General features: G+C 35.9%; 2 protein-coding genes across 2 annotated transcripts in view; both read left to right on the forward strand.

Moving 5' to 3' along the window:
• On the forward strand, window positions 1–26,516 carry STEAP4 (STEAP4 metalloreductase). The gene is made up of 5 exons (XM_012779577.3): window positions 1–137; window positions 19,174–19,631; window positions 20,293–20,820; window positions 22,033–22,197; window positions 23,537–26,516. Exons 2-5 carry the CDS (start codon window positions 19,176–19,178, stop codon window positions 23,798–23,800), a joined length of 1,413 nt encoding a protein of 470 aa, XP_012635031.1. The 5' UTR covers window positions 1–137; window positions 19,174–19,175; the 3' UTR covers window positions 23,801–26,516.
• SRI (sorcin) overlaps window positions 1–27,866 on the forward strand; it is a 264,616-nt gene that overhangs the window by 181,286 nt on the left and 55,464 nt on the right. The gene's annotated exons all lie outside the window — the stretch shown is intronic.

A 27,866-nucleotide genomic window follows, 5' to 3' on the forward strand; every position in this document is an offset into this window, starting at 1 on the left:
TCCGCTCTCTGGCTTCTTATGCCCAGAGAGCAGCCAGGCTCGCGCTGAGCTGGAGGCAGAAGCCTGCTCCGCCCTCCTGCCGCGCACGGACTGCGGCTGCTGCGTTCCCTGCTCCTTCGGAAGCGCCTCTCCCACAGGTGGGTCACGTTGCCGGCTACCGCCAGTACTTTTCGCCTCATGGCCTGCGTCTCTTACCTGCTCTGCCCAACTCGTGCCCCTGCGTCTAGGACCCCACTCCCCAGCCTGCTCGCAGAGGAGCAGGTGCGCGCAGACTCCCCTCCCGCGCCCCGGCATCTCTTCCCAGGGAAGTCAGACAGCCTTGCCCCGGTCAGCAAGCTTCTAGCTTCCTGAAGTGTTACTCCTCATCAGTTCCCCAGGATGCAGAGAAGCAGAAAAGCTCAGGGAGTCGGATTCCTCAGTGTATCTTACTTATGGATTGGAGCAATCTTGTGGCGCTCATCAGAAAGGAGCTTGGGAGAACGTGGCTTTAGCAACCTCCAGTCTCAGATCTGAGGTTGCTTCACAACCAAGAGCTGAAAATCTGTCCTAATATCTGCAGCCACTCCCATTCTTGATCTTGACTTAAATTTCCTTATGCAGTTTAGAGATTGCTTTTCCAGAGAAATATTGTTTAGAATATAACCTATTGTGAAAAGTAAATAAAGCCTTGATTCCTTATTTGTCCAGAGACAGGTAGTTTTTTTCCCTGGATGGTTATTTGAGAACTTTCTTTAAAAAAATGACTGGTATAGTGGAAAGTGAGTTGGATGGAGAATGGGATAGGGGATGGAGAATTCTATTTATAGTTCTAACTAGAAGCTCAACATCTCAGCCTCAGTTTCCACAGATACAAAATAAGGGCTATTGGACCAGATGATCCACGGAGCCCAACTCTAACAAGCTGAAAGGTCATGCCTAAAGATGCCTGCAGACTTGAAATATATTGAAAATCTCCCTAATACAACAACTGAGTAATTACTTTTTTCCTAATAATGAAGGTTTCATTTTTATAAGGAAACTACCCAGCTGTGGAGGGAGTCTCTTCCCACAGGAGCATCTTAAAGTTCTACCACATTTATCATTCAGAGAATACTCTTGGCTTTCAAAACCATTCCTCAGCCTTGCAATGTGAGAATATCCTATTCCCTATAAATGGCAGTCATATAAATGTCACTCACATGAAAGAACATTTTTTTCTGATACAGTAGGTATAATTTTGTAAAATGGCACATTTATTTGAAGCAGTAACTTTTTTGAGATATGGCCTTTTGCAAGGCCTGAGTTTTTCAGAACCCTGATTTAGCACGGTATGAGATTTTACCTACATGTATTCTACCTGCATGGCAAACACTGCCAACCCAGAAAACAGTATGAAACACTCTCTATTTATCAAGTTTCAAGGTTGTAAAGTAAATGGTACATGTGTACAGAGAAATTGGGTCATAGCACTTTCCCCATTTGACAACATTTATAGTTCTGCTGAAGTTCGCATAGCAACTTGGAGTTCAGGAAGCAGATATACAAGGCCTGACCCCTAACTCAAGAATAATTTCCAGACTTCTGCTTTGCTTAACCTTGCTGTTATTTAGAAGGAATGAAATAAATTTTTATAAGCATGTTAATAAATTTAAAACCCTATGCTTTTCACTGTGTTGTGAACAATTTTAAGAAAAATAGGTTCATTTATTATGGAATTTTAAATGTGAGGAAACTCTGAGTGGTCACTTTGCGTTACCCTGTCTCTTGAAGGATTGTCTCTAAATCACCCTGATATTATTAATACCATTATTAAAAGGATATAAATTCTCCTTTTAAAGTCTGGGTAGCTGATCCTGAAATCACTCTCAGAAACACACCCGTGTTTTATAATCCTAACCATCTAATTCTCTTCATAATTAATTTAGACATTTTTATCAAATGCTCTTCAAAAATAATTTTCTTTGAAAATCTTAAGGTTGATAAGCTGCCAGCAAACACACACAGACCCCAACAACAACATAATAGCCCTTCAAAGCTTAAATACCTGCTAGTGCACTTTGTAGCTAGTTTTCTCTGGGTTGTCCCCTCAAGAAGAGGTCGTTTGTTAAGTGTCCACAGCTATATCTATCCATAAGTCCTATAAGAATCTAGAAGAGGCTATGGATAATGAATTTTTCTGGGTGAGTTTGTTTTTAAGTTCAGGCTGGATAATAATAGAAATAAGATTTACAGAAACAAGGCCTCTGAAGTTACCTGTTTGACTCTGTTCTTTACACATCCAAAGAGAATGTTTTTTTAGTTAATTATGAAGACTTCCTGAGCAGTTCCACATGATGTGTTAAACCTACTCAAGATATTTCTAATTACTCTCACGTCATTTCCAAAATGACTTAAATTAACACTGGTCCTTTTGTTGAGAAGAAATAAGTCCTGGAAGGAATCAAACTAAATAATGAAAGAATAAATAATACTTAAAACAATGCAATGTTTTATCAATGCAATGATAAATGCATTATTTATCAATGCAAACAATGCAATGAAAACAATATTTTATCATAAAAACATACTTGGCCTATATACATAAATAATTTGTTCTTCCGAAGACATTAAGGAATAGAACACAATGAATCCTTGTGCTGTTTGAAGATCATCTTTCAGAGACATATCACAGTAAAAAGAATGCACTGTTCTACTAAAAGAAATATTTCCACTCTAATTAACTAGGCAGGACATTGACATCCTAATCTAAATTCTTTTCCACAGTTTTTACAAGAGTTTACTCAGCCATGTGTGGAGAGGTCTTACTGGATTTTACTTCTGTGCAAAGAGTAATTTTGAAAAGTTAGGAACCATAATTCTAAAGAAAAAGACAGCTAAGAGGTAACTTAATATAACTATATAGCATACTTCTTAAATGGTCACTAGTAGAACACAAACTAGATAGTCTCTTTGGCCTCAGCACCCAAGATTAAAGAAAAAAAAAATTTGCCTTAAGACCAGAGCCAGGGCTCAGAGAGCTCATGGCAGCAGCACTGCAGAGCACTGGAATAGGAGGCATAACTGATGGTTGATACTGATGATCCCTCTTTCATCTGTACCTGCTCATTTTACAGGGTATGAAAACAGTTTTGAACCCAAGTTAAATGGTGGCTAAAACAGTTTTGCATAGACTTTGGTAAACTGTCTTGTCCTGCTTCCCAGCTGATTAGCGTCCCTCCTCTGGGCTCCCATCCGCTCCGCACATCGCTCTGCTCTGGCCCTCGCACACAAAGTGCATCGTAGCACTTTGGTTACATGCTTCATCTTCAAGACTGGAGCTTACAATTGAAGATAGGGACTAATTTCTCACTTTATCCCTCTTTCCTAACACAGTGCCTGACACAGAGAGGCTATTCAATAAATCTCTGCTGGTAATGTGAGATCTTACCAAGATATCATTGATAACACTGATTTTTATTTTTGGAAGAAGTTGATCCAATGGACATAGTAGACAATGAGTATGGATGCCAATGGCACTGTATCAGTTAACAGAGTCAAAGTACATGGCAAACTCCAGACTTTAACTACCTGCCACCTGGGCAGAAGCAGGAGATTGCTTTGTACAGTACATATAAAGTAAATAGTTGAAATTATTATAACTTTTTTAAAAATACAGGAAACTGCTTGGTATTTCTTCTCACTTTAATTTTAGTGTCCCTATTAGATTGCTATACTGGGTAGTTTTCATAATAAATTTGTAACTACAATACTTTGGATTCCAATTCATTTTAAAGAATAATTCATTTGAAAGAGTGATATAATGTGATTAAGGCATTTAACTGAGGTCACTAAGATTGGAATAGTGAATTTTTAAAGGTTATTTCACTTAAGTAAAACATTTTAGGCCTTCTTTAATACCTGAAAGTGTGGCATAAAATACAGAGCCTACTGACAGTTCAAAAGAATGAAATTATATCACATCATTCTAATACAAAAAAAAAAAAATACAGTGGCTCTAGTTATTTCTTCTCCGATATCAAAGTACTAAAGTGATTACTGCATCCTATTGAATTCCCTGCCATAGGTGGTATGGGATTGAGGAGAAAGCAAATAGGTTGGTAAATGGTTTATTGCAGTCAATAATGAAAATGTGCCAGTTGCCTCTGGTTTTCCTAGATTGAGAACCTAAACTGTGCTTACCCTATTCCTGAGGCATGTCTGGAAAACTGGAAGATACATGTTTGGAGATGATGACACTCAAAGAGGTCCCTGTGTCTTTCTCCCTTAGGGAACCAAGAGTCTAAAGGTATCATGTTTACAACCCAAACTGTATTGATACCATGTGTGTGGCGGTAAGGGTGTAGAACCTCTGTTGGGGCAGGGGAGCTACATGGATTCTGTTTTCATAAAGAACCCTGGAACTTTCTGAGAAGGGAGGCCCCTAAGAAAAGAGATTTAGGCCTAAGCCAGTATTAGAAACTGGTATCATCCTGTCAGCCCAATTATTTCTCTATTTTTGTGGTCATATTCCAGAGTCTTACAGAGAAAGGGATGAGAGGTAGGGAAAGAACTCGGGATGTTCTGGTAAATGGCTAACACCAACAATAAAAAAAAGCAGTGATTTATAACATTTGGCGATTTCCATGGTGTGAAACTCCCACCATGGCTAATTTCAAGCTCTCAGCTGGCAAACTGGCTCCAGCCACACCACTGAAAAGATCTGAGGTTTAAAACCCTAGGAATTTCAAAGATTAAAACCCTAGGAATTTCAAAGATTAAAACCCTAGGAATTTCAAAGAAGGAGCTGTTTCATTGAAAAATAGTTATCAACTAGTACTGCTCCCAAGCTTGTATGTCAAAGTATAACAAAAGGATATGGGATGGATTTGAAGGGTGTTTTTCCTCTGGGGTAAGAAATGGAACAGCTTTAAAGCCAGAGTATGCCTGGCTGCTCTATCTCATAAGGCTCTGCAAACATCAGGGGTAGTGGGGCCCTGGGGTGTGTCAGATAAGAAGGAGGAAAATGGCACACAAAAGACAACAAGGAGGCTATGTTTATAAGCATGTGTGGACCACCCCCAAGAGATACTTAAAAACAGTAAGGAGATACCTTGGAACAGAATGAAGTTCTCCATCATCAGGGTTTGCCCAGGGGGGTCAAGATCCACAGCAAAACTGCTCTATGCCCAAACTGATTTGGCAGTTATCAATATACAGATAATTCCTAGTGGCCTTCATGTGAAGATCAATGACTACTCATAGGAAATCTCATTTGAACAAAGTTAATTTAAAATTGAAATTATCAAATCACTACCTACATGTCTCTATAATAGTCCTAGAGAAGCAAAACACACTAATTAACACTAAATACTAAGAGAGTTGTTGCAGATCATCAAATTAAGCAAACATTAACATAGTATGTACAAGCCAAATGCCACCAAATCCATGAGACAGTTGTGTTTCTGATAGTGGTGATCCAGTGGTCCTGACCTGATGCCTCATCTTTGGTGAACCACAGATTTGTAAGAAGTTGTTCAGGATTTAAAATGTAAACAGAAGTCAGGATAAATTACCCCAGACATGACTGAATTCCTAACCTTGTTTTCATGAGCCCAGGGCTTTAATCAAATGAACTAACCAGCCTAGACAGTGGATAATGAACCTACATGATGAAATTCTTGGCCAGGTAATCGTAAAACAATCTTAATTTATCTTGACAGATGCTGCTGAGATCTAAATGTGGCAACCTATATTAATAAGATTTTTAATTGAACTAGAATTTTGAAGAACTTCATTAAAAATAATTTTTCTCAAGTACAATTGAAATAGATAATATAGATTTTATTGCCTCACTCTCCTCATAATCTATTTGGTGGCAGTAAAATGTAACTAACAGAATCACTTTAGTTGCAGTACATGCCATAACTAGTTTGTAGCTAGTTATTAGCAATTCATGTGAAAGTATGTATCTCTGTAGGACATTAATGTAAAGGTTTTTTTTAGTTTTATTCTTGTGACTAACTCAAACTATACAAGTTTAGATTACTTTTTTTTGTGTGTCATTCTATTGGCTAGCACAAAAACTAATCAGTATATTTGGTTGTTATGAGATGCATAACATTTTCTCACAAAACAATTGAAATAGTTTTCAGCAGTTTATTCAGATAAAGAGCTTTAAAGGATATATCTGTTAATCTATGCTATTAGTAACTTAAGTGGTTACTAGAACTTATTTCGAAAATCACAAATTGATGATTTATCATGCTACAGAATTGTTCTAATTTTTACTTAAACTTATGTGACAGAGAATGGGAAACAATATGAATTTGTAAGAAGTATACACCTCTGAGCAATTAGATGTAGAGTCTGAAAGTTAATTTGAGCAAGTGTTTAACCCCCTTAACTCAAGTTCTTCTCCCCTGTGTATAAAAGTATATATATAATATACATATATATTATATATATACACACATATATATACACACACATATATATTACATGTATATATACATTTTCTTACAAATACAAGTTTGATGTAATTATAATTAAAATTTATAACTGAACTACATTTTAATTTCATAAGAATTTATCCAGTTTTGATATTCAGATAAAAATAGATACTAATACACAAGCTTGAAGTTTCTTTCCAGCCAACCCTGTTCCTCTGACATTATCTAATTCTCACTCAGTTCAAAAGATCTACAAATATATACAAGCATCTAGTAATCTTTCATGTCATATGATCCAGCTATAAAATTATTTTGAAATGTCAATAATACTTTCTTTACTAATGCAAATTAAGCTATTTTAAATTGAGTACAGATGGTCCCCAACTTAAGTTGATGGTTTAACTTGGGATTTTTTCACTTTAGATGGTACAAAAGCGATATGCATGCCATAGAAACTCTACTTCAAGTACCCATACAACTGTTCTGTTTTTCACTTTCAACACTGTATTCAATCAATTTCATGATATATTCAACACTTTATTATACAATAGGCTTTCTGTTAGATGATTTTTCCCAACCATAGGCTAACATAAGTGTTCTGGGAATGTTTCAGATAGGCCAGGCTAAGCTATGATGTTTGATAGGCCAGGTATATTAAATGCATTTCCAACTTATGCATTTTCAGCTTACCACAGGTTTCTCCAGATGCAACCCCATCATAAGCTGAGGAGCATCTGTATTTTTGTAAGGGTCGCTCTTTACCGCCACAGTTAGTTAAAGCATATGCACTTGCTTTCCCCTCTGCCTGGAAACACCCTCACCTGCAAACTCCTCATCCCACAGGTCTCAGCTTGATTTAAGGTTGCCAGATAAAATGCATGATGCCCAGTCAAACTTAAATTTCATATTCAAAGATTTTCAGCATAAGTGTATGTTGAGAAATAGGATTGAGGAATTCATGAAACGTGGCTCATAAGATTATTCTATTGTATAACCCAATATTACTATATTAAAGACAAACAGGAGTTTGCAGGGTTTTGCCCTGAAGGAAGGTGTGGACTCAATGGTTCACTTATTAGATAGCCTCTAGGCTGCTATCATGGGAGAGCTTTCAAATCTCCGGTAGGGATGTTTTCCAGGAAGGCTTCCGGTATCTCAAAATCTGTGAGCTTCCCTGTGTCTTGAAAGACAAGACAAGGCAAACATGGCCCACAGGATGGGCGCCAGAGACAATGAGTGCACTTTGCCCAGAGAAACGCCCCGGTGATTATAAACAACTTGATTAGAGATGGGCTTACTGCCCTCTCCTGTCTGTCTACATTTAAATCCACCATAACTAATCAAAGATATATACAGTCACTATACCTCTTTTGTTATACCTTTGTTAATTGACAACTCTTAGAAGTTAGCCCCTGAAAGACTTTGTACCTGTTTGTTCACCTAAATAGATTAGAAGCCCCTTGAAAGGACTTTTGACCCTAACCCACTACCTGTATCCCCTAGTAACTGCATTCCCTGATATGCAAATATGTTACCCTGACAACTGGTAATTGATGTCTATGATTATAAAAACCTGTATGAATCTAACCATATTGCTGGCATTTATGGAGATACGCCAGTCTCCTAGGCACTCCCTGCTGTGTTATATCTGATCTTTATATATATATAAAACTATAAACTATAATTTAGTTTCTGTGTATTCTTTTATTTCTCTCTGTTGTCTATCAATTTCCTTATCCTCTTGGCGACCCCTATCTTAGGGACTTTGCTCCTTGGGGAGAAGCAGCTGATCTCCTCACGGGCCTGCCTCAACTACTCTCCCCCGCAAGAGTGTCCCAAATATTGCAGGACATTTGCTTACAAAACTTGCTTAGAAAATTATTCATTGTTTATCTTAAATTCAAATTTAATTCGGCATCATGTATTTTTATTTGCTACATCTGGGAACTCTCACTTGAGTAGCATCTCCTGAGAGAGACTGATGCTGGCTAGTTCTTGAAGACAGACTGCCCACCTCTCCTCACAGCATTTTCTATTTCATCAGTCTGTTCTGTATTCTTCAGAGCACTTACTACCATCTGAAATCATCATATTATTTATGTGTGCACCGTCCAACTTTCTTACAATAATGTACGAACACTGTTTTTGAAGCACGCAAATTCAGAGATTAGAATTGATGCTTTTTAAGGAGTTAACACTTTCAAACTCTCTAAGATATCTATATTCTTTACCATTTTATCCTCAGCACATAGAACGGTATGTGGTACACAATAGGCAATAAATATTTGGTGAAGGAATCTGTTAATGTGTATATTAAAAGAACTTGAAAATTATGACTATCAGGAAGAAATTAGTCTTGCAAATAGAGGCACTTCTAACTACACAACTAACTTTAAAAATATACATTTATATTTTCAAATAACATATAGATTGAATTTTCCAAAAAATCAGAAAATCCATTGATTATGAGTACATTAATTTTTTTATAAACTGATCAGTGGGCTTTTTAAACCAAGGTCTTCTGATTTCTCTATAATACATACCTGTCAGTTAAAGAATATATGTTTGAATGTGAATGTTTGTTATCCTAGAGAGCCTTGATCTTACTAAATATGGAAATATCTCAGTGAATAAATTGGACAGGTTCATATATTAGCATAAGCATTTTACTTTTTTTTTTTTTAATATTCTTTGCTTTCCAGTTGTCCCTGGCATATATTAAAACAAATGCTCTGAATCACAAGAAGACTGACATAGTTGCAGAACTCCCTCCTGCCCCTTTTGCCTTGTGATGAAAGGAAACATTTGATTGAGGGGCTTCAGTGCATTACAAATATGTTGTCAAGTCATCAAGGGCTTTTGGATTGAAATTCAGAAGGAATAATAAAACAGAGGAAGGACTAAAAAAATATCTCCTGTTCACAGGCATTAAATTAAAATGAAAAATCCTGTCACTTCTTGTACAGTTTGAAGGTATTATATGTATTCCAGCTCTCTGGAAGGTGCCAAGCCAGATCACTGGATTTGTGTGCTACAACACCAAGGGGTATGTGTGTGTGTCCAGAGGGGATAGTGTCTGAGGGAATTTGTATATTTGGATGAACAATCATTTCAGAATTCAAAACTGAATTCTCAAATGGATAAAGAGGCAGAATGACTTTAATAGTGGTTTCATCCAAATAATTGAGATGGTGTGAGAGTTGCTATGAAGGAGTACTGAGTAGATTTGGTCAAACTATAATTTTATGGCTTTTAGGCAACAATCCTTCAAGGTTTCCTTTACAGAGTTAAAGAGCAAACCTTCCCTGTAGTCTGACACCAAGTCTTGAGTCTGGTATACCTTGACTGTCTCTCTAGTGAGGCCTGCACACTCAAGCATACTCATTTTGCCTCTGATTTTCATAAAGATAGGAATTCTAGCCTCTCAGCCAAAGATTACTTAAAGAAAAACATTGTAAAGAAGGTGAAATGTTTCTGCAGCCTTAACATCCTCTTCTCCTTCTATCTTTTCTCTCCCCCTCCCCCAAAAAAGATATTCTTACCTTTCTCCACTTCCAGTGGCTCTCAACCATGAGTGCTCTTTCAGATCCCTTAAGTTCATTTGTTTTAGTCCAGGCGTCCTCAAACAATGGCCCGCAGGCCACATGCGGGCCGCCTAGCAGATTTATCTGGTCCTCTGGTTGTTTTTGCTGCTGCTGCCTGTCCTGCTTAGCCGCCGACTGGTCCCAGGCCCACAGTGCACATGTGTGGAATGTGCGCTGCACTCTCCAACGGCCCTCCAACAGTCTGAGGGACAGTGAACTGGCCCCCTGTTTAAAAAGTTTGAAGACCCCTCTTTCGTTTGTTTTCTTAAATACAGATGCCTGGGCTCTACCTCAGATCAAGTGATTCAGAATCTCAAGAGGTGGTTCCCTGGTATTTTAACAGCTCCCAGCTGATTCTAATGTGTGACCAGGAAGAAGAACCTGGTCTTCTTAAAGCAGAAAGCAGGCAGGCCATTAACTGAAAGCTAACATAAAAGCTAATGAAAGTTTAAAGGCAATGGTTCTCAATCTTGGCTTTACATTAGAATTGCCTGGAGGAGCTTAAAAAAAGAAATGCCCAGGTGCCACCCTACACCAATTGATTCAGATTCTCCAAGAGTCTGGTCATCAGTTTTTTGTAAAGCTTCTCCACTTGATTTGAATGTGCACCAGGGTTGAGAACCACTGGTTTCTAGTGTAACCTTTTGCAGAGGTATTTGCATTTTCATAAGCCTTAATCATTTTAAGAAGTTGCTTCAATGATTGAAGAAAGACAGAAAAGAGTGCTAGGAAGACGTCTATCTGTACAACTACCATGTCCTCTCTCCTTCCATACCCTTCCAAATGAAACTCCAGAGATAGGTCCTTCTTTGCCTACTTATGATGGATCTCAGCATACTGCTTTTTACTAAAATTTGTATGTTATAATGATAGTTTTGTCTTTATAGTTGTTTTTATAATGATTACCTCCAAGCCTTTTTCATATGAAACAGTGTTTTTGCATTTTTAGTTTATATAAATATGCAAAATTGGGTGAGTTAAGAAACAAATAAGACTCCTAATGATATATATAACTAAGGTTGAGTCTTTACATAAAGGAATTCATCTTCAGTTGTATTTTCTGTGGATTTTTTTAGAATAAAAGAAATAAGAGGAATTTGTGGGAGCTAATTTTTTCCTTTCAGGTCTATCTGCACCAGGGAGAGGGGAAGAATTTCTTTCATTTTTTTTCTACAAATGGTATTACATACATACATATTTATATATTTTCCCCATCATTCTATAAAATCTTTGGGGGAAAGAAATGGCGCATTTTCTAACTACAAGATTAGAAAGTCCCCACCTTTTAGAAGAGATATAGTTAGTAGCTGGTTTTTGTTCTTCTTACTAAAAGAAATGGGGGACAAAGTCTATTCCAGGTCATGAGAGGGATAAAGGGCCATTTGGCCTCAGGCTGCCAATACAAAAGGCCTTCAAAATTTGATTTTGACTTATTCATTAAATGAGGTCTATGCATATAGTCCAACAGGTAACTTTAAACTCGTGTTTGTTTTTTAGATATAGGTGGAGTATCCCTTATCCAAAATGCTTGGAACCAGAAGTGTTTTGAATTTTTTATTTTTTTGAGATTTTAGAATATTTGCATATATATATATAATGAGATATCTTAGGGATGGGACCCAACTCTAAATATGAATTCATTTATGTTTCAAATATACTTTATAGCATGAAGGTAATTTTATATAATATTTTTAATAATTTTGTTCATGAAACAAAGTTTTGGCTATGTTTTGACTGCAACCATCACATGAGGTCAGGTATGGAATTCTCCACTTGTCATCATTCAAAAAGTTTCAGATTTGGGAGCATTTCTGATTTTTTAGTTTGGATTAGAAATGTTCAACCTGTATCTACAACATACTACTATTATGCTTCTGTGTGAATTAGTATTTTAGTACAGCATATGTTTATCTCCTAAAAAATCAACTAATATGCATTTTATTTTGGAATATGTTTAAATCATTGTTCTTTAAGTATAAACATTTAAAATAGATGATTGTTGAATATATGACAAGATAATTGTAACATTTATATGGAAAAGAAAATGAATTAGAATAGCTATAATAGTTTTTAAAAAGAATATAGTGGGAAGAATCACTCCAACCAATTTTAAGACATTGCCAAGTTATAGCCATCAACATTGTATAGTACTGGCAGAGGGATAGACACATAAATCAATAGAACGGAAATAGACCCACACCTATATGGACAAGTATTTTTGACAAAAGTGCAAAAATAATTCAATAAAATAAGGATAGTCTTTTCAACAAATGGTAGGAGAAAAGTTATATATTCATAGGCAAAATAGTAAAACTTCACTTAAACCTTATACTTTGTACAAAAAATAGCTCAAAATGGATCATAGACTTCCATGTAAAATTTTAGAAGAAAATATTCAGGACCTACGGCTTCATGAAGAGTTTTTAGATAAGTTATCAAAAGCATAATCCATAAAAGAAATAAATCAATAAATTGGACATTAGCAAATTTAAAAAATTTTATTCTAGGAAAGACCCTATTAAGACATGAAAAAAAAACAAAAAACAAGCGACAGGCTGGGGAGAATATATTTGCAAATCACTTATCTGACAAAAGACTCATATCTAGAATATATAAAGAAATGTCAAAATTCAACAGTAAAAAACCCCCAACAGTCCAATTAGAAAATGAGCCAAAGATATAAAGAGACTTCTCACCAAAGAGGACACATGGATGGCAAATAAGCACGTAAAAAAAAATGTTCAACATCATTAGCCATTAGGGAAATGCCAATTAAAATCACAATGAGATATCAGAATGGCTAAAATAAAAAATAATGAGATATAAATTGCTGGCAGGAATGTCAAATGGCACAGCCACTCTGGAAAGCAGTATGACAGTTTCTTATAAAATTAAAAATACACTTAACCATATGACCCAGCAATTGCACTCCTGGGCCTTTATCCCAGAGAAATGAAAAATTACTTTTATACAAAACCTGTACATGAATGTTCATAGCAGGTTTGTTTATAAGAGCCAAAATTAGAAACAACTACAACTCTCTATATTCGATGAAGACTTAAACAAACTATAGTGCATCTATGCCATACTCAGCAATAAAATGGAAAAATTATTAATACACACAACAATCTGGATGGCTTTCAAGGGTATTATGCTGAGTAAAAAATGCCAATCTCAAAAGGCTCATATACTGTGTGATTTCATTCATTCTCAAAATGACAAAATTATAGAGAGCTATAGAACAGATTAGATTAACGGTTGCCAGGGTTAGGATTGATAGTAGGAAGGGGAAGGGGATGACTCTACAGGGGCAGCACCAAGGCGAGCTTTGTGGGGATGGACCAGTCTGCATCCTAATTGAAGTGGTGAGTACATGAATATACACATGAAGGAAAATGACTAGAAATGTGCATGTACATTGTACCAGTATTGCTGTCCTGGTTTGGATATCATACTATAGTTTTATAAAACATAACCATTGGAGGAAACTGGGTAGAAGGTGCACAGGACCCTCCTGTACTAACTTGGTAACTTTCTGTGAATCTATAATCATTTCAAATAAAAAGTTTGGTTGCTTTTTTTTTTAAGTAAACATCGATTTGTTAAGTATAAACATTTAAAATATATGATTTTGTAATTCTGTTTTGAACTTTCCATGCTTTTAATATGCTGGAATCTTCACAAGCTGGAAGTGGCCTGGGCCCCTCAGACTTCTGACCTCTGGGAGGTGAGAGAAGTGAATCATGCAAGCCAAACTGCCCCTAACATCCTCATGGGAAGCTTAGCTGGAACATCCCAGAAGAATGCTGCCTCAGGTTCCCAAGGCCTGAGGTGGGATGGTCCACAGAAAGAGATGATGAGTAAGACTCTTCGGACCCAAACCTCATCCCTCTTGTGTGCTTGCCCCCTCCCCCCCCCACACACAGCTTCTCAGTGCCAGCTGCTACCATGGCCATCCCAGTCATCTTTGCCACTTTTGCATCTGCGTAACTGGTTGCTAATCCCTAATCTGTGTAAACATCCTTGTGGGATCACTCTACTTACCTTGGCTCTCATCTCCAGGAGATGCTTCCATAGGAGGCAAGAGTGGTCCTGGAGATTTTCCAAACCCAGAGATATTCCTGTGGTGTTTCCTGTTACTTAACTGAGATTCGTGGAGAGCCCATGAGGCTGAAGGAAGGAGAGGAAGCCACTATGTTATGTTTTAACTATTTTAACCCACCTTTCCCTAATTATCTCTTCTTCCTGTTTACTACCATGTTTATTTTCATTATTCCTTCTATCCGACATAGAAGAGCAAAGTAGGACTAAGAACAAGAATGTCTTTGAACATTTTTATGTCTTTGAACAAGAAACCTTACCACCTCCATGAAGCCATGTTTACACATAGCTATTTTGAGTTACAAAATGTGTCCGAAATGGGTGTAGTATCCTTCTTTATATAGTACTTACTCAAAAATGCACCTTCAATTTGATCTCCCTTGTGGTTGAGAGTATGCATACATCCCATTTTTATGAAATTCTATTATTAGGATATTTCCCCAAGAGTTCAGAATTAAATTCTTCCAAAGAATTATTAACTTTTTCATTTTTTGCATGTTAATTATTTCATCATCCCTATTACAGTAACCTTATGTCTGATAATATTTTTCATTAAAAAATAATTTAAAATATTACATTATCCTGGGTTATCTTGCAAGCAGAGCTTGTGACAAAGGCTTGCATTTGCAGAAAATTTATTAGGGAAGTGACTTCAGGGAACTAGGAGTGAGGGGTGGGAGCATAACCCGGAACATGAGAAAGGCAGTACAAGTTGGTCCCTGCTACAGATGACTGGTGCTCTATTCTACTGGCACTTTCTGAGGGCCTTAATGTGTCATCTGTGTGCCAGAAGAAAGGTAAAGCATTGATGCATTGAGTTCTGCTCCCCATTGGTCTATGGTGGCCCCACAGGCTGTACACATCTGAGCACTAAACAGGCATAGGTCTCAGAGAAGCCCCCAGACAAGAATCATGAGATGTGGGACCCCAAAGTAAGCCAGCCTCATGAGGCAGTAGAAGCTGAGCAGGGCTCAGTTATTGCCCAGAGACTGGAAGTAGAACCAGGAGGATGTGAAATGGAGCTCAAAATAAGGCCAAAAAATTATCAACTTTAAAATTTCAGTAAGTCGCATATGGGGTAACTAACTGCCCAATGAATAACCATATGCCTTTCTATTAGTCAGTAATATTTTAATTTCTCCTTACCATTTTTGCATCTTCAATTCTCTCAGTGATGTCTCTGAGGTTTTAAGAGTGAAAATAAATTATAACGGTTGGGGTAGCAGCCCAAGTATGCTATACTGGACTAACAAGCTGCATTTTAAGAGGGAAATATTAAGGTAAAATATGAAATAATTATATAAGAAAAATTGACACTTGAGCTGTTTTTATGTCTGTGTTTTGGTAAGTTCATATGCTCTAAAACCATTTCATATAGAGGTTTATTTATAAGAAATAAGTGAGGAGGGTAGGAGCTTCTTAAGAATCATTGAACTTTAGTTCAGATAATTTTTATATATTTATAACAATCACAATTACATAAGTATAATTAGTCCTTAATTTATGTAATTTATATAAAGCTTGCATTAATTAGATAATTGATTCAATAATTAATAGATTAAGTAAATATTAAAAATAACCAGTTTCTTGAGCACTTAATGTGTTTCAAAAACTGTTTTGAGATACATGAATTAATCTAATCCTCACAGTATCTCTCAAGTAGGTACAATCAAGCTCACATTTGAAAGATAATGAAATTGAGACCCAAACAGTTTAAGTAACTTGCTCAAGGTCAGAATTGCTGGTAAGAGGTGAAGCAAAAAATAGTACCATGTAGTCAATATCTTCATTTAAAAAAATGGATCACTCTCTCTTTGCAATGATTAAGATAATCCAAATGAGAATATTTTAATTAAAAAAAATCCATCTCATTATAGGACACTAGCAACTACATCAAATCTATATTTTGCTTGCAAATGTTCCTCCAGTATGAAAGAGAGAAACATACATATTAGGATAAAATAATGGAGAAAAAGTGAGAGGATAGGCAGCCAGATATTCTTTTCACATGCAAACCAATTCTGCACAGAATAATTAAGGTGGTATTCAGGAGTTGGAGGCTTTAAGTTATAAAACTAGTTAACTGATTAGCAACTAACCAATATAATGTAAATTGCTGAACTGGTTTGAGATGCTACTAAGAACTTTTCAAAGGCAAAGCTGTTCTTCCATTCGACAGTTCCTGGTCACCTGCAGGTGTGTTTCCATTTGTAGTCATGACTTCAGCTGATACCCATTGAAGATATCAGTCACGAGCTAGTTTGTAAGATGATTCAGATGTTGTTTAATTAGATTATTCAGGGTTTCTGCGGAAGTACAGGAAAGTCCTGTATTTCTTGTTCTTTTCTCTCATGACTTCTGCTTACCTACAAAGACCTGAGTGCCTTGCTTTTGATATAGATCTGCAACTTCAAATAAGCTAGGGTAAGAATACAGGTGTTTCCCATAGGCTAAAATGGAAAGGGCAAATTTCTGAAAACCTCATTAAAAGGCACAGGCTTCATATATGCTGTACAATCTGCGTGAAATCTATTAGACTATGTAAGAGTTGAATAGTGATTGTGTCTGGTTTGATAATTCCACATAAAATTCACTGAGATTTTACTTTCAACCCATTTGGGTGAAAGAAGTAATGTCCTCACAACATCTTCCCCCACTTCTTTCCTTCTTCTCCCTTACTCTTCCCCATTGGTTACTCTTTGAACATTCAGCTTCCTCTTCATTTATTTCACACTGTGCCTAGGACACAAGGTAAGCACTGCTACTTCCAACACCTACATTCCATTCTACTAATATTATTAAACAAATATTTATCTAGGGCCTACTCTCTCATAGTCAGTGCTCTTCTAAGCACTGAAGATACATCATTGAACGATGGGAACACACACACACACACACGCCAAAAAAAGAAAAGATTAGCTGAAAGCTTAAACTAAATGTTGGGAAGAGAAGAATTTTGAGAAAAATTCAGTCCTGAAAAAGGAAATAATATTCTTCAAAAGTATAGAAAATAACCTAGATTGTTATATTATATTATAGAAACCTTGATTTGTTTTTTATTTAAATTGCACATAAACTTTTTAAAAGTAACACAGTCACATGCTCATGACAATATCTCAGTTTAGTTTTAACTTACTTTTTTTAAAATTTTGAGTAAGATTAAGAATCTTTTAGTATGTTTAAAAGTCTTTTCTATAAATTCTTGGGATGAACTGCCAGTTCACATATTTTGCCCAATTTTCTAATGGGCAATTGGTTTTTTCTTATTGAGTTATATGAGTTGAAAATATTTGCCCCAATTTGTTGATTATCTTCTGACTTTGCTTGCAGTGATTATTTTTTCTTTTCAAGAATTATTAATTTTTATGTAATCACATTTGTCCATCTATTCTTTAATGATTTAATGAGGTGGGAAAAGGGCTTTTACTCTCTAAGATAATAAATGAATTTTTCCATAATTTTTTCTAGTTCTATCATAGTTCACTTTTAAAAAATAATTTAATCTTTAATATATTTTGAATTTACCTGTGGGTGGAATGTCAGGTATAGATTTCATTTTTTCTTTCAGTTGGCTATTGAGTGGTTCCAATATAAGCTATTAAATAATCCATCTTTTTCTCATTGACTTAAGATGCTATCTTTATATGTGTTTGAGTCCATTTCTGATTTTGTTTTTACTCTATTCCATTGAACCCTTTCTGTTTCTTTGACAATACCATATTATTTAATTATTTTAGCTTTATAATATTTTTAATAGGTAATAGAACTAGCCCCTACTTTTCAGGATTCATAGATTAAATTAGAGAAAACTGACATCTTTGTGAGGCTAAGCCTTCCCTTCCCTGTACATGCTGTACATTTCCATTCATATAAATCTTCTCTGATTTTGAAGAGTATTTTAAAATTCTCTACTTATAGTCTTGCACATACCTTGCTATCTTGTTAGACATTGTCTCTGTTTCATTGCAGCTATCAGTAGGGTCCTTTTTCCTATTAAATTTTCTAACTGGTTTATTTTTTTATTTTTATTTTTTATTTCAGCATATTATGGGGGTACAAATGTTTAGGTTACATATATTGCCTTGCCCCCACTGAGTCAGAGCAGTTTATTTTTTGAATATATGAAGAATATTGATTTTAATTGGCTTCCCAGACGAAATGTTGAATTGGTTTTGTTTGTATGATACTTTTTCTATTGACTTTCTTGGGTTTTCCTAGTCTACACTTTGATCATCTGCAACCCCTTTTGAATTTCTATACCTTTAATTTCTCTCTCAGATCTAGTTGTATTGCCTAGAATTTTCAGAACAACAATACCTAAAGTGGTCATAGCAGACATATTTGTCTGGCTGCTGACTTTATTGGGAATGTTTCTAGGAATTCTCTTTTAAGATTTTAGTTTGAGATGGATATGCTTTATATGTTAAGGAAATATTTCTTTTACTATGAATCAAGAATAAATGTTGCATTTTAATGTATGTCCATTTAGCATACACTTATATGACTATATTTTTCTCTTTAAATCTTCTAATGTGATAAGTTGTATTAGCAGATTTTCTAATATTGAATTTATATTATGTAACTAATCTTTACATTCCTAGAATAATCCCCGTTTGATTGACGTGTACTTTCTCCTAAAAAGCTTCTGGATTGTATTTGCTAATATTTTATTTAGGATTTTTCTATCCCTAAACATAAGTGAATTGGTCTATAATGTATTTATTAGTGCATTGTTTGTCAGATTTTGCTTTGAGAACTTTTGGAACTACAAGTGTTTGATAAATGCAATATCCTTGCTATATATGTCCATAGTTTAAAACATCCACCAATAAGTGGATGCTTTTCACTGTATCTCTTTATCCAACAGAAGAAGTTTTTCTCTGGTGAGTCTGTTAAATAAGACATATATGAGAACATATATGGCAATTTTTACTCCTTCCAAATTTGGGGGAAATAATTTGGAGATAATTAGAAGATTAGAACATCAGTCAATTATATTACTTCCTGCATATAATTCTGCATTCATTTTCCATGCACAGAGCATTTACATATTGTTGGGTATTTGTGTTATTATTTTTCAGTTATGGAGAAAACTAATACAGATGAACTTCCTCTTGCTATGAATTCTACAGAAAAGCAAGAGACTGTGTGTATTTTTGGAACTGGGGATTTTGGAAGATCACTGGGATTTAAAATGCTCCAATGTGGTTATTCTGTTGTCTTCGGAAGTCGAAACCCCCAGATGTCCAGCCTGCTGCCCAATGGTGCAGATGTCTTGAGCTATCCGGAAGCAGCCAAGAAGTCTGACATTATAATCATGGCAATCCACAGAGAGCATTATGATTTTCTCACTGAATTAACTGAGGTTCTGAATGGGAAAATATTGGTAGATATCAGCAACAACCTCAAAATCAATCAGTATCCACAATCTAATGCAGAGTACCTTGCCCAGTTGGTGCCAGGAGCCCACGTGGTAAAAGCATTTAACACTGTCTCAGCCTGGGCCCTCCAGTCAGGAGCACTGGATGCAAGTCGGCAGGTAAGATTAAACAAATTTGCAATCAATCTTTAAAAAGTCAATCTTTTAATGTGTACTTACTTCAAAGATTCCAAAATACAGTTCCAAGATAAAATAGCCACTAAGCATTAAATTTTGCTGATATATGCCATGAATAATTTTCTTGGGTTTGACCAAGTAAGGTCATCAATTATTGTGATTCATCTCCCACTGTCTGCATTTTCAACTTTTAGTTTGATCGAACCTAGTGGTGTCAATCTCTGAAGTCCTCTTGTCAGTACTAGAAACTAATACATCTTGGTGGATATCCTTTTCCACTTCCATTACCTTGTGTCAATCTGGTTCTATGTATGTACCGAGATTAGAAACAATCATAAAGTCATGTGGCACTCACAAATACGGAAGATCAGACTATTCAATGGTAGAGAAGTTTCATATCAGTGTCATGTGCCTAAAACTCAACTAAAAAGCCCAATACTTAGCTATCCAGCACATATGTTCAAGTTTAAAATGTTATCTTGTTAGATATGTTAATTCTACATCCTTGTTTGAAAATCACTTCACTATTACAGATCAGCATTCTGCATGATGCCAATATAGACTTTCAAATTAATTATTAAACAAAGAAAAGGAATAAATACAATTATTAATTGTAATAATTAATCAATTATTTTTAACCCAGGTATTTGTCTGTGGAAATGATAGCAAAGCCAAGCAAAGAGTTATGAATATGGCCCGTACCCTGGGACTTACTCCATTGGATCAAGGCTCTCTCATGGCAGCCAATGCAATTGAAAACTATCCCCTGCAACTATTTCCAATGTGGAGGTTCCCCTTCTATTTGTCTGCTGCACTGTGTGTCTTCTTCTTTATCTACTGTGTTATAAGAGAAGTAATCTACCCTTATGTTTATGAAAAGAAAGATAGTACATTTCGCATGGCTATCTCCATTCCAAATCGCGTCTTTCCAGTAACAGCTCTTATACTGCTTGCTTTGGTTTACCTCCCTGGTGTTATTGCTGCCATTCTGCAACTGTACCGAGGTACGAAATACCATCGATTCCCAGACTGGCTTGACCATTGGATGCTCTGCAGAAAGCAGCTTGGCTTGGTGGCTCTGGGATTTGCCTTCCTTCACGTCATCTACACACTTGTGATTCCTATTCGTTATTATGTACGATGGAGGTTGAGAAATCTAACCATTACCCAGGTAAATCTCTTCCTACTTATATCCTTCTGCTCCTTAAATCAAAGGACCTTGCTACACCATATTCCATTTCACAATTATAGAAAGTCGTGCTTCAACATCTTTATTTTTTAAAGTAACTAGAATTAGAAACATCATGTCATTGTTTTTTGTTTTTGTTTTTAATTAATCCAGTAAGACCTCATCGAACTATTGAGAATAAAAGTTGGATTCCCAGATTCATTTGAGTCCAGATCTGTATTCCCAAGGCTCACTGGGCTACTGACAAACTGACAGATGTGGGGGTTCAAGAAACCTACTGATCCCTACTTGAATTCCTTTGGATGACAGTTTAAAAATGTGTTTTTAAGCTTCTATTTTTATACATGCTACTTCCTTTTGGAAGTTAAAACTGTCTTATAAGTAAAGGGGCTGTTCAAATACATACCACAGCAATGCAAATAAATTCACAAAAGGGTGCTTAAGTCAAACTCCTTAACATTTGATTTGTGGGAAGTTGTCCTCAGAAACTAAACACCTCTGACCAAATATTAAATACTGTTTTAAGTATAATCAAAAGATTCAGAGAGAACCAGCTGAAAGAGTCTTAAAGCATTCCCAGAAGATATGTCATAAGTTAGTTCTAGTTTAGAAACAACTGGTTTTAACCAATTTTACTAGTCTCAAAGATAATTAATAATTCATTAATAATGCTTCTAGAGTTTGTCAAAATTATTTTCCTAAAAAATACATGGAAGTTTCTTGGGTAAGATTCACACCACAAGTGCATGATTCCTCTCAACCTAACTGCAACAGATTTGATGCTATATTACTACATAATGAACATGAAAGAACCAAAACTTTGAGGGTGTGAATAATCAGCATATAAAGCAGAAAAACAGAATTCTGATGTAATTGAGAACATTAAGTTTTGCTTAGGGAACAAAAAGCCATATGGTGATGAAAGTTTAAGTAAATGTTTACTTTGTTTTAGGATTTATGGGGTAAATTAAACTTCCTACACAATTCCTGGAATCAAGTATTACAAGTCCCAGCAGAACCAATTTCATTTTTACCAAAAAAAAAAAACAATAATACAATTTCTGAGTATATTAGAAATTCCATATAATTTTCTTTGAGTAAATAACCCACACAGAAGTATTTTTTAGTACCCTTAAAAGTCTGGGCAGTTTGTAAAAATTATAATTTTTAAACATTTTTTATAATTTTTCTTAGGCACTACTGAAGAAAGAGGATCCATTTAGTACCTCTTCTGCCTGGCTTAGTGATTCATATGTGGCTTTGGGAATCCTTGGATTTTTTCTGTTTGTACTCTTGGGAATCACTTCCTTGCCATCAGTTAGCAATGCTGTCAACTGGAGAGAGTTCCGATTTGTCCAGGTAAAGACTTCTAGATTTAATTCTTGTTTATATTGCAAAATAAGTATGGCTTTATAAATATTCTCATTTTTCTCTTGTATCATGCCTAATTTTTCATTTTCCTCCATGACCTCCTTATCAATCTCATAAAAAATGAAAATTAGAAAATATTGAACTCAGGTACAAACAGGCAGATCCATGATGGTTTGATTTCCTAGTAGGGCATTCCTTGCCAAGATTCCTGACTGTTCACAGATCCACAGCTAAGACGACAGAGTAAAAATCACCAGGAACAATTAAACTATGTTTGTAAAGATGTGCTAGCTACAAGGCGAAAAGAAACCCAAAGACAAAATTTCACCTTCTGAAAACTAATCTTACAATATGGACATATTGTTATGGAAAAGCAGATATGGAAATAAAGTTTAAAATCTTTGAAGCAAGGTTTGATAGATGTCATACACCAGACTTAATCCTGGCCTAGAAAAGGGAAAATTGATTTTTTCTACGTATCAGCCACAAGACACCTTATTAAAGGCAGTTAGCAACTATGTATTCTTGTAGACCAATGGCCCTCAAAAGTATGGCACCAGAACCAGCAGTGTCAACATTATCTGGGAACTTGTTAGATACACAAAGCGGCAGGTCACACCCAGACTTAACTGAGTCAAAACCTCTGGAGGCAATTTGTTTGAACAAGCTCTCCAGGTGATTCTGATGCATGCTTATTGTGAACCAGTGAAATACAGAATAGACCATTAGTCTTTGAAGTTAGGTTCGAATGTTATAGAACTATTTAATATTTGAATTTTGTCTTGCAGTTTCTCCCAGGAACCAACTGCAGTCAACATTTTCTCATGCTAACACCTTTATTCAAGGCATTAAGACTGAAATAAACATTGACCTTTAGAAATTTAGGCCAAAACAAACAAAGTTTGCTGATTGCTCTTTATTGTGATAGAAATTAACTAGTATCTGCTTGTAGTCAGCAATATATTATGCAGTGTTTCTTAAGGTTATACTTTGTCTTATTTATCTCTAACCTCTAGAAAGATGATAAATAAGAGTTTTGCCACTGGGGACCAAGGCAAGGTACATTATTTACTCTAACTCAAAGAGCTTCCTCCTGAGAAAGTTTTCCATCCAGCCAGCTTAAAATAAAGCTATCATGTCACTTGTAAGCAACAATCTTTTTTAAAAAAATGAAATATTTACCATCCTGAAGGAGGGTTAATGCTATTTTCAGTACTTTAGTATCCTAATATTACAGGTTTCAAAGGTTGACAAATATCCTTCATTGGTTTGGAGTGTTTCACTTTAGGATAATGTTAATGTACATATTTTTGTTTCTTGTTTCTAGTCCAAATTGGGTTATTTGACCCTGATCTTGTGCACAGCCCACACCCTGGTGTACGGAGGAAAGAGATTCCTCAGCCCTTCAATTCTGAGATGGTGTCTTCCTGCAGCCTACATATTAGCACTCATCATTCCTTGCACTGTACTGGTGATCAAGTTTATCCTAATCTTGCCATGCGTAGACAAGACCCTTACACGGATCCGCCAGGGCTGGGAAAGGAACTCAAGCTACTCAAAATCACCATTGAACGGAAAAACAGATATTTAAAGCAAAGTTCAATATAATCAGACTTCTGAACTATAGTATTGAATGTTTAGAGAAGAATAATGGGTACAGTTAGGAAAGCTTTTTTTCTCCCACCATGGCCTAAATGAAGTTCATGAACACAGAAGGAAACATTGCCTGTCTTTGAGAAATTGACAGATTGGAAGAGAACACCATTTTATCTTAGGTTAGTGATGAATCAATCAGTGCAGGTCCCTGCCTCTTCTTCCCTGGAGGACATAAGGCTGAGATTGAGATTAGCTTTGTGGTTTCACACTCAGAAGCTTCTTTGTTGTGGGCAACATGCATGACCTAATATCTTGCAAAATCCATAAGTACAAGCAACTTCCTTCTCTGCTTCGACAGCTGAGTTAAGTGAGGGCCACTGATAAAGGCTGTATTAGGTATGGCTGAAGAAGAGGGACAAATGAAGAAAAAAGAATGAGATCTTTTGTTTGTTTTTTGGAAGTAAAGGTGATCATAAATATTACCATAGTGAATCCTGTAATTAATATACCCCTTGATTTTGCTTTTATCAATATGAATGTTTACTGTGGGGAAATATTTTATAACACAACAAAAATATCACAATTGATTTTAAGTAACCATGCCAAATCTATAGAATTGTCATAAGATCCTTCCTCTATAAAGAATAGGTATAGGAAAGATTGAATAAAAATGAATATATATCCATTTGGATTTCCCTTGCAATGTGCAATAAGCAAGGAAGGGTTGATGCAAGCTCTTGTACAAAAAGTTCAAGTAAACCAGAATTTTAGATAGCAAGCTCAATAAATATTGTAAAGTTGCATTATATTAGCTTTGGTATTTTTTTAGGTATTATATATGCTTTGTAAATTATATATTTCAAATGTTGGTCAATATTAATATCTATGAAATTAATTTCTAGTATAAAGAAGAAGCTTTTATATCCATCTTAGTCTATTATAATTTTAAGCAGTAAAATTAAATGAATAATCTGAAGGTGTAAATTTGACCAATACATAAATGAGAGAGACTTACAGGAAGTCACAAGGCAGAGACATTATATACACACACACACACACACACACACACACATACATACACACATACACATATATATACTATGAGCAGTAGTCATTATATGAGATTTGGGTCTTTCTCAAACCCTTGCTGAAACATAGGATGGTTCTCTGTTTTTCTATACTGAGAGTGCCCTTTCCAAGATGACCTTCAGCAGTATTAGCCTTTCTAGCTCAAGCATGGAGCTAAAAGGAACTTTATGCACAATATTCCCACATACCAAAATAACTAAAAGGCATTGGGTTTGACATTTTTCTGCCTGCTCTACAAAGACCATTTTTTTCACTTTTGTTATAACATATTGTACATGACATTATACAAAATGATTAAAATATACAAAAACATCATCCACAATCTAAGATATTTTTCTATAAAACTTTTTGAAAATAATTCTATCTATATTGTATATTCAATTTTATATCCTTTTTCACTTACTATGTTAGAAGCTTTGTCCTCTTATATTGTGTATTTATTTAATGTCTGCATAATATTACATCAAATAGGCATATATTTAACCATTGCCTTAACTAAACATGTAGATTATATCCATGTTTTACTCAAACAAATAACATTTCAGAGAATATCTTTGCACTGTTAACATTTTTCCATATATTAAAATATTTCCTCAGAATATTTGCCAGGAATTGAAATTATGAACTTCAAATAGTATTTGCTATATATTGCCGATTTATTGCTATAGTGACCTTATCGATAACATTAGCATTGGATGAGGGTGTTGGTTCCATCACACCATTATAGATTTTGTTTTTTATTTCAATTTTTATTTACTTATAAATGGCTGCAAAGGCACACAGAACATACACTTATTCAGTTTATCCTTGGTCAACCCAAGCAAAGATAGAACAAGCTGGAAGACTTCAGTAGAGCCATGGTGTTGACTGACCCCCTAGAGCATCAGTGGAAAAGACAGGGAAAATGGAACTACTCATCTATGTTATGCAAAACAGCCAGGTGTGCTGGGGACAGAGCTAGAGAACTGGTTGATTAAAACTTAAGTTCCATCCAGGGTGGTCTAGGGAAGCCTTTGGAGTTAACCACACTCCTTTTTGTTAAAGGAGTAAAATGTTTATGCTAGGTCATACATAGTCCATCAATGAGAATAGAAAACACCACACCTAAGTAAAATGCTTACGTACAGTAAAAATAAACTCTGCTTTTATAACCTAGTAAAAATGCTGTGCCTGGGTACTTAAAGAACATGAAGTTAAAGAGTGCCCTGGTGATTTGGCATAACAGCTGCATGGTCAGGCCTGACCTTTGGCCCCAACCACAAGGGCTTCAAGCCCCACAAGCTGACTGAGAAAGCCATAGTTCTCTGTTGAGGCCTCCCAGCTCTCAAAACGATCAAATCAATTTGACCATCTTAATACAGCTGATTCCTCCTGTTTACTGGTGGAAAGAATGAGTTTAGAACAGATGGAAATAGGTGCTTTGGGTGTACTGTATTCCTTTTAACAGATCCAAACTGTCCTACATCAAAACGTTAGACTAAACTTTTTTACTGCTGGTACGTTTTCTGTATTCTAGGAAAATTTTTATAATGTTTATAGACCTTTTAATTTTGTATGCTTCCCCCACGTTAAAGGATCACAGCTTTGTAAATGTGAACTCATTAAACGTTGCTTTTAAAATATTTTCTAGCTTTGTTTAATTCTGGTTTTGACTCACCATCATTCTCATGAAAGAGACTGGACAGTTTTGAATCACAGTAGTTATGGCATCTGGGACTAAAAATCCTTCCCTTCAGGGATAGGGTATGGGAGAGGCAATGCATGGGTTTGAAAACCTATTAATGAATTTGCAGCTTCATGCAATATGTGCTTGAGCTCAGCAGGGTGGGGGTACATTCCAATTTCCTGCATGAGGTTCAGTATTACCTTTGGAGAGTGGAGAGCATCAGCGGAGTATACTATCCCACACTCGATCTTTGTGAGAATTAGAACAAAAGGCTTTCCTTCCCCAGGTAGATGTCACCGGGACATAGCTAATGGCTTGACAACCAGACTTCTGGTTGGATTCAGACTACATGAAAAGGCATTAAATGCCCTGCACAACTGGACAACTGCAACCTTGATGGGTGTTATCACGCTTTCAAAAACAAAATGAAAATTGATAAAGAGAGGACTGACAACCTGGAGAAAGCCAGAAGCAAATGGAAAAGCCTCCCCTCAAAAGCTACTTCAATTTGAAATTTATTCAAGAGCCCTTCATGCATTTAGTGTTCAGGTTTCACAAAAAAGCTACGATAACGATGAAAGTATATAATGCATTTCGCCTTTGGGAACTCATAAGATTCTAGTACTCCTCCCCAAATCAAGGTGGGATGGCAGTCAAGGTGCTGGGCACAGAGGGTGCAATATTCAGTCTTTACCACCACAAACAACATCCCCACCAGTACCTGTCCAACACACACACACACACACACACACACACACACACCATGAGAACCCATAAACACTACAGGCTCCTACTCCAATTTTCTAAAATGAGTTAAGAGTGCTCTAGAAAAATCTAGATTAATCAAGAAAAATCCTCCACTTTTCTAAAGATTTGTTCAGTAGAATTTAGGAAAAGAGAATAAACTACTCTTCTAAGCATTACCTTTCCTCAATTTCCAGGAAAAGCCCTGAACTCTCAGTTAAGACCCAAAGAAGGGAGGAGAAGGATCAAGGGTGAAGGGGACAGGAACTGGGTTAGAGAACGGGTGAGTGTGGAAGAATAGGACAGTGGCCCTGCCCAGCCAGGAAGAAAAGCACCCAGTACTACTTGCTTCCTCCTCAAGGGAATCCTGAAAGGCTTTTAATGTTCATTGTATAATACTATGAGCAAACCCCGTGCTAAAAACTTGACACACATTATCTTATTTAATTCTCATAATAAATGTCTAAGTTACTCCATTTATGTCTATATTTCTGAAGAAATTGAGCCTTCAAAATGTAGTACTGTACCTACGCTCACAAAACCAATAAGAGGTGGAGCTAGG

The sequence above is a fragment of the Microcebus murinus genome, chromosome 9 (assembly GCF_040939455.1).
Source record: "Microcebus murinus isolate Inina chromosome 9, M.murinus_Inina_mat1.0, whole genome shotgun sequence".
In the NCBI taxonomy this organism is placed as follows: Eukaryota; Metazoa; Chordata; class Mammalia; order Primates; family Cheirogaleidae; genus Microcebus; species Microcebus murinus.

Coding starts and splice junctions, on each gene's coding strand:
- STEAP4 (XM_012779577.3), top strand. CDS start 19,176: ATGGAGAAAACTAATACAGATGAACTTCCTCTTGCTATGAATTCTACA. Junction 19,632..20,292: donor CACTGGATGCAAGTCGGCAG/GTAAGATTAAAC, acceptor TTTTTAACCCAG/GTATTTGTCTGTGGAAATGA. Junction 20,821..22,032: donor GAAATCTAACCATTACCCAG/GTAAATCTCTTC, acceptor AATTTTTCTTAG/GCACTACTGAAGAAAGAGGA.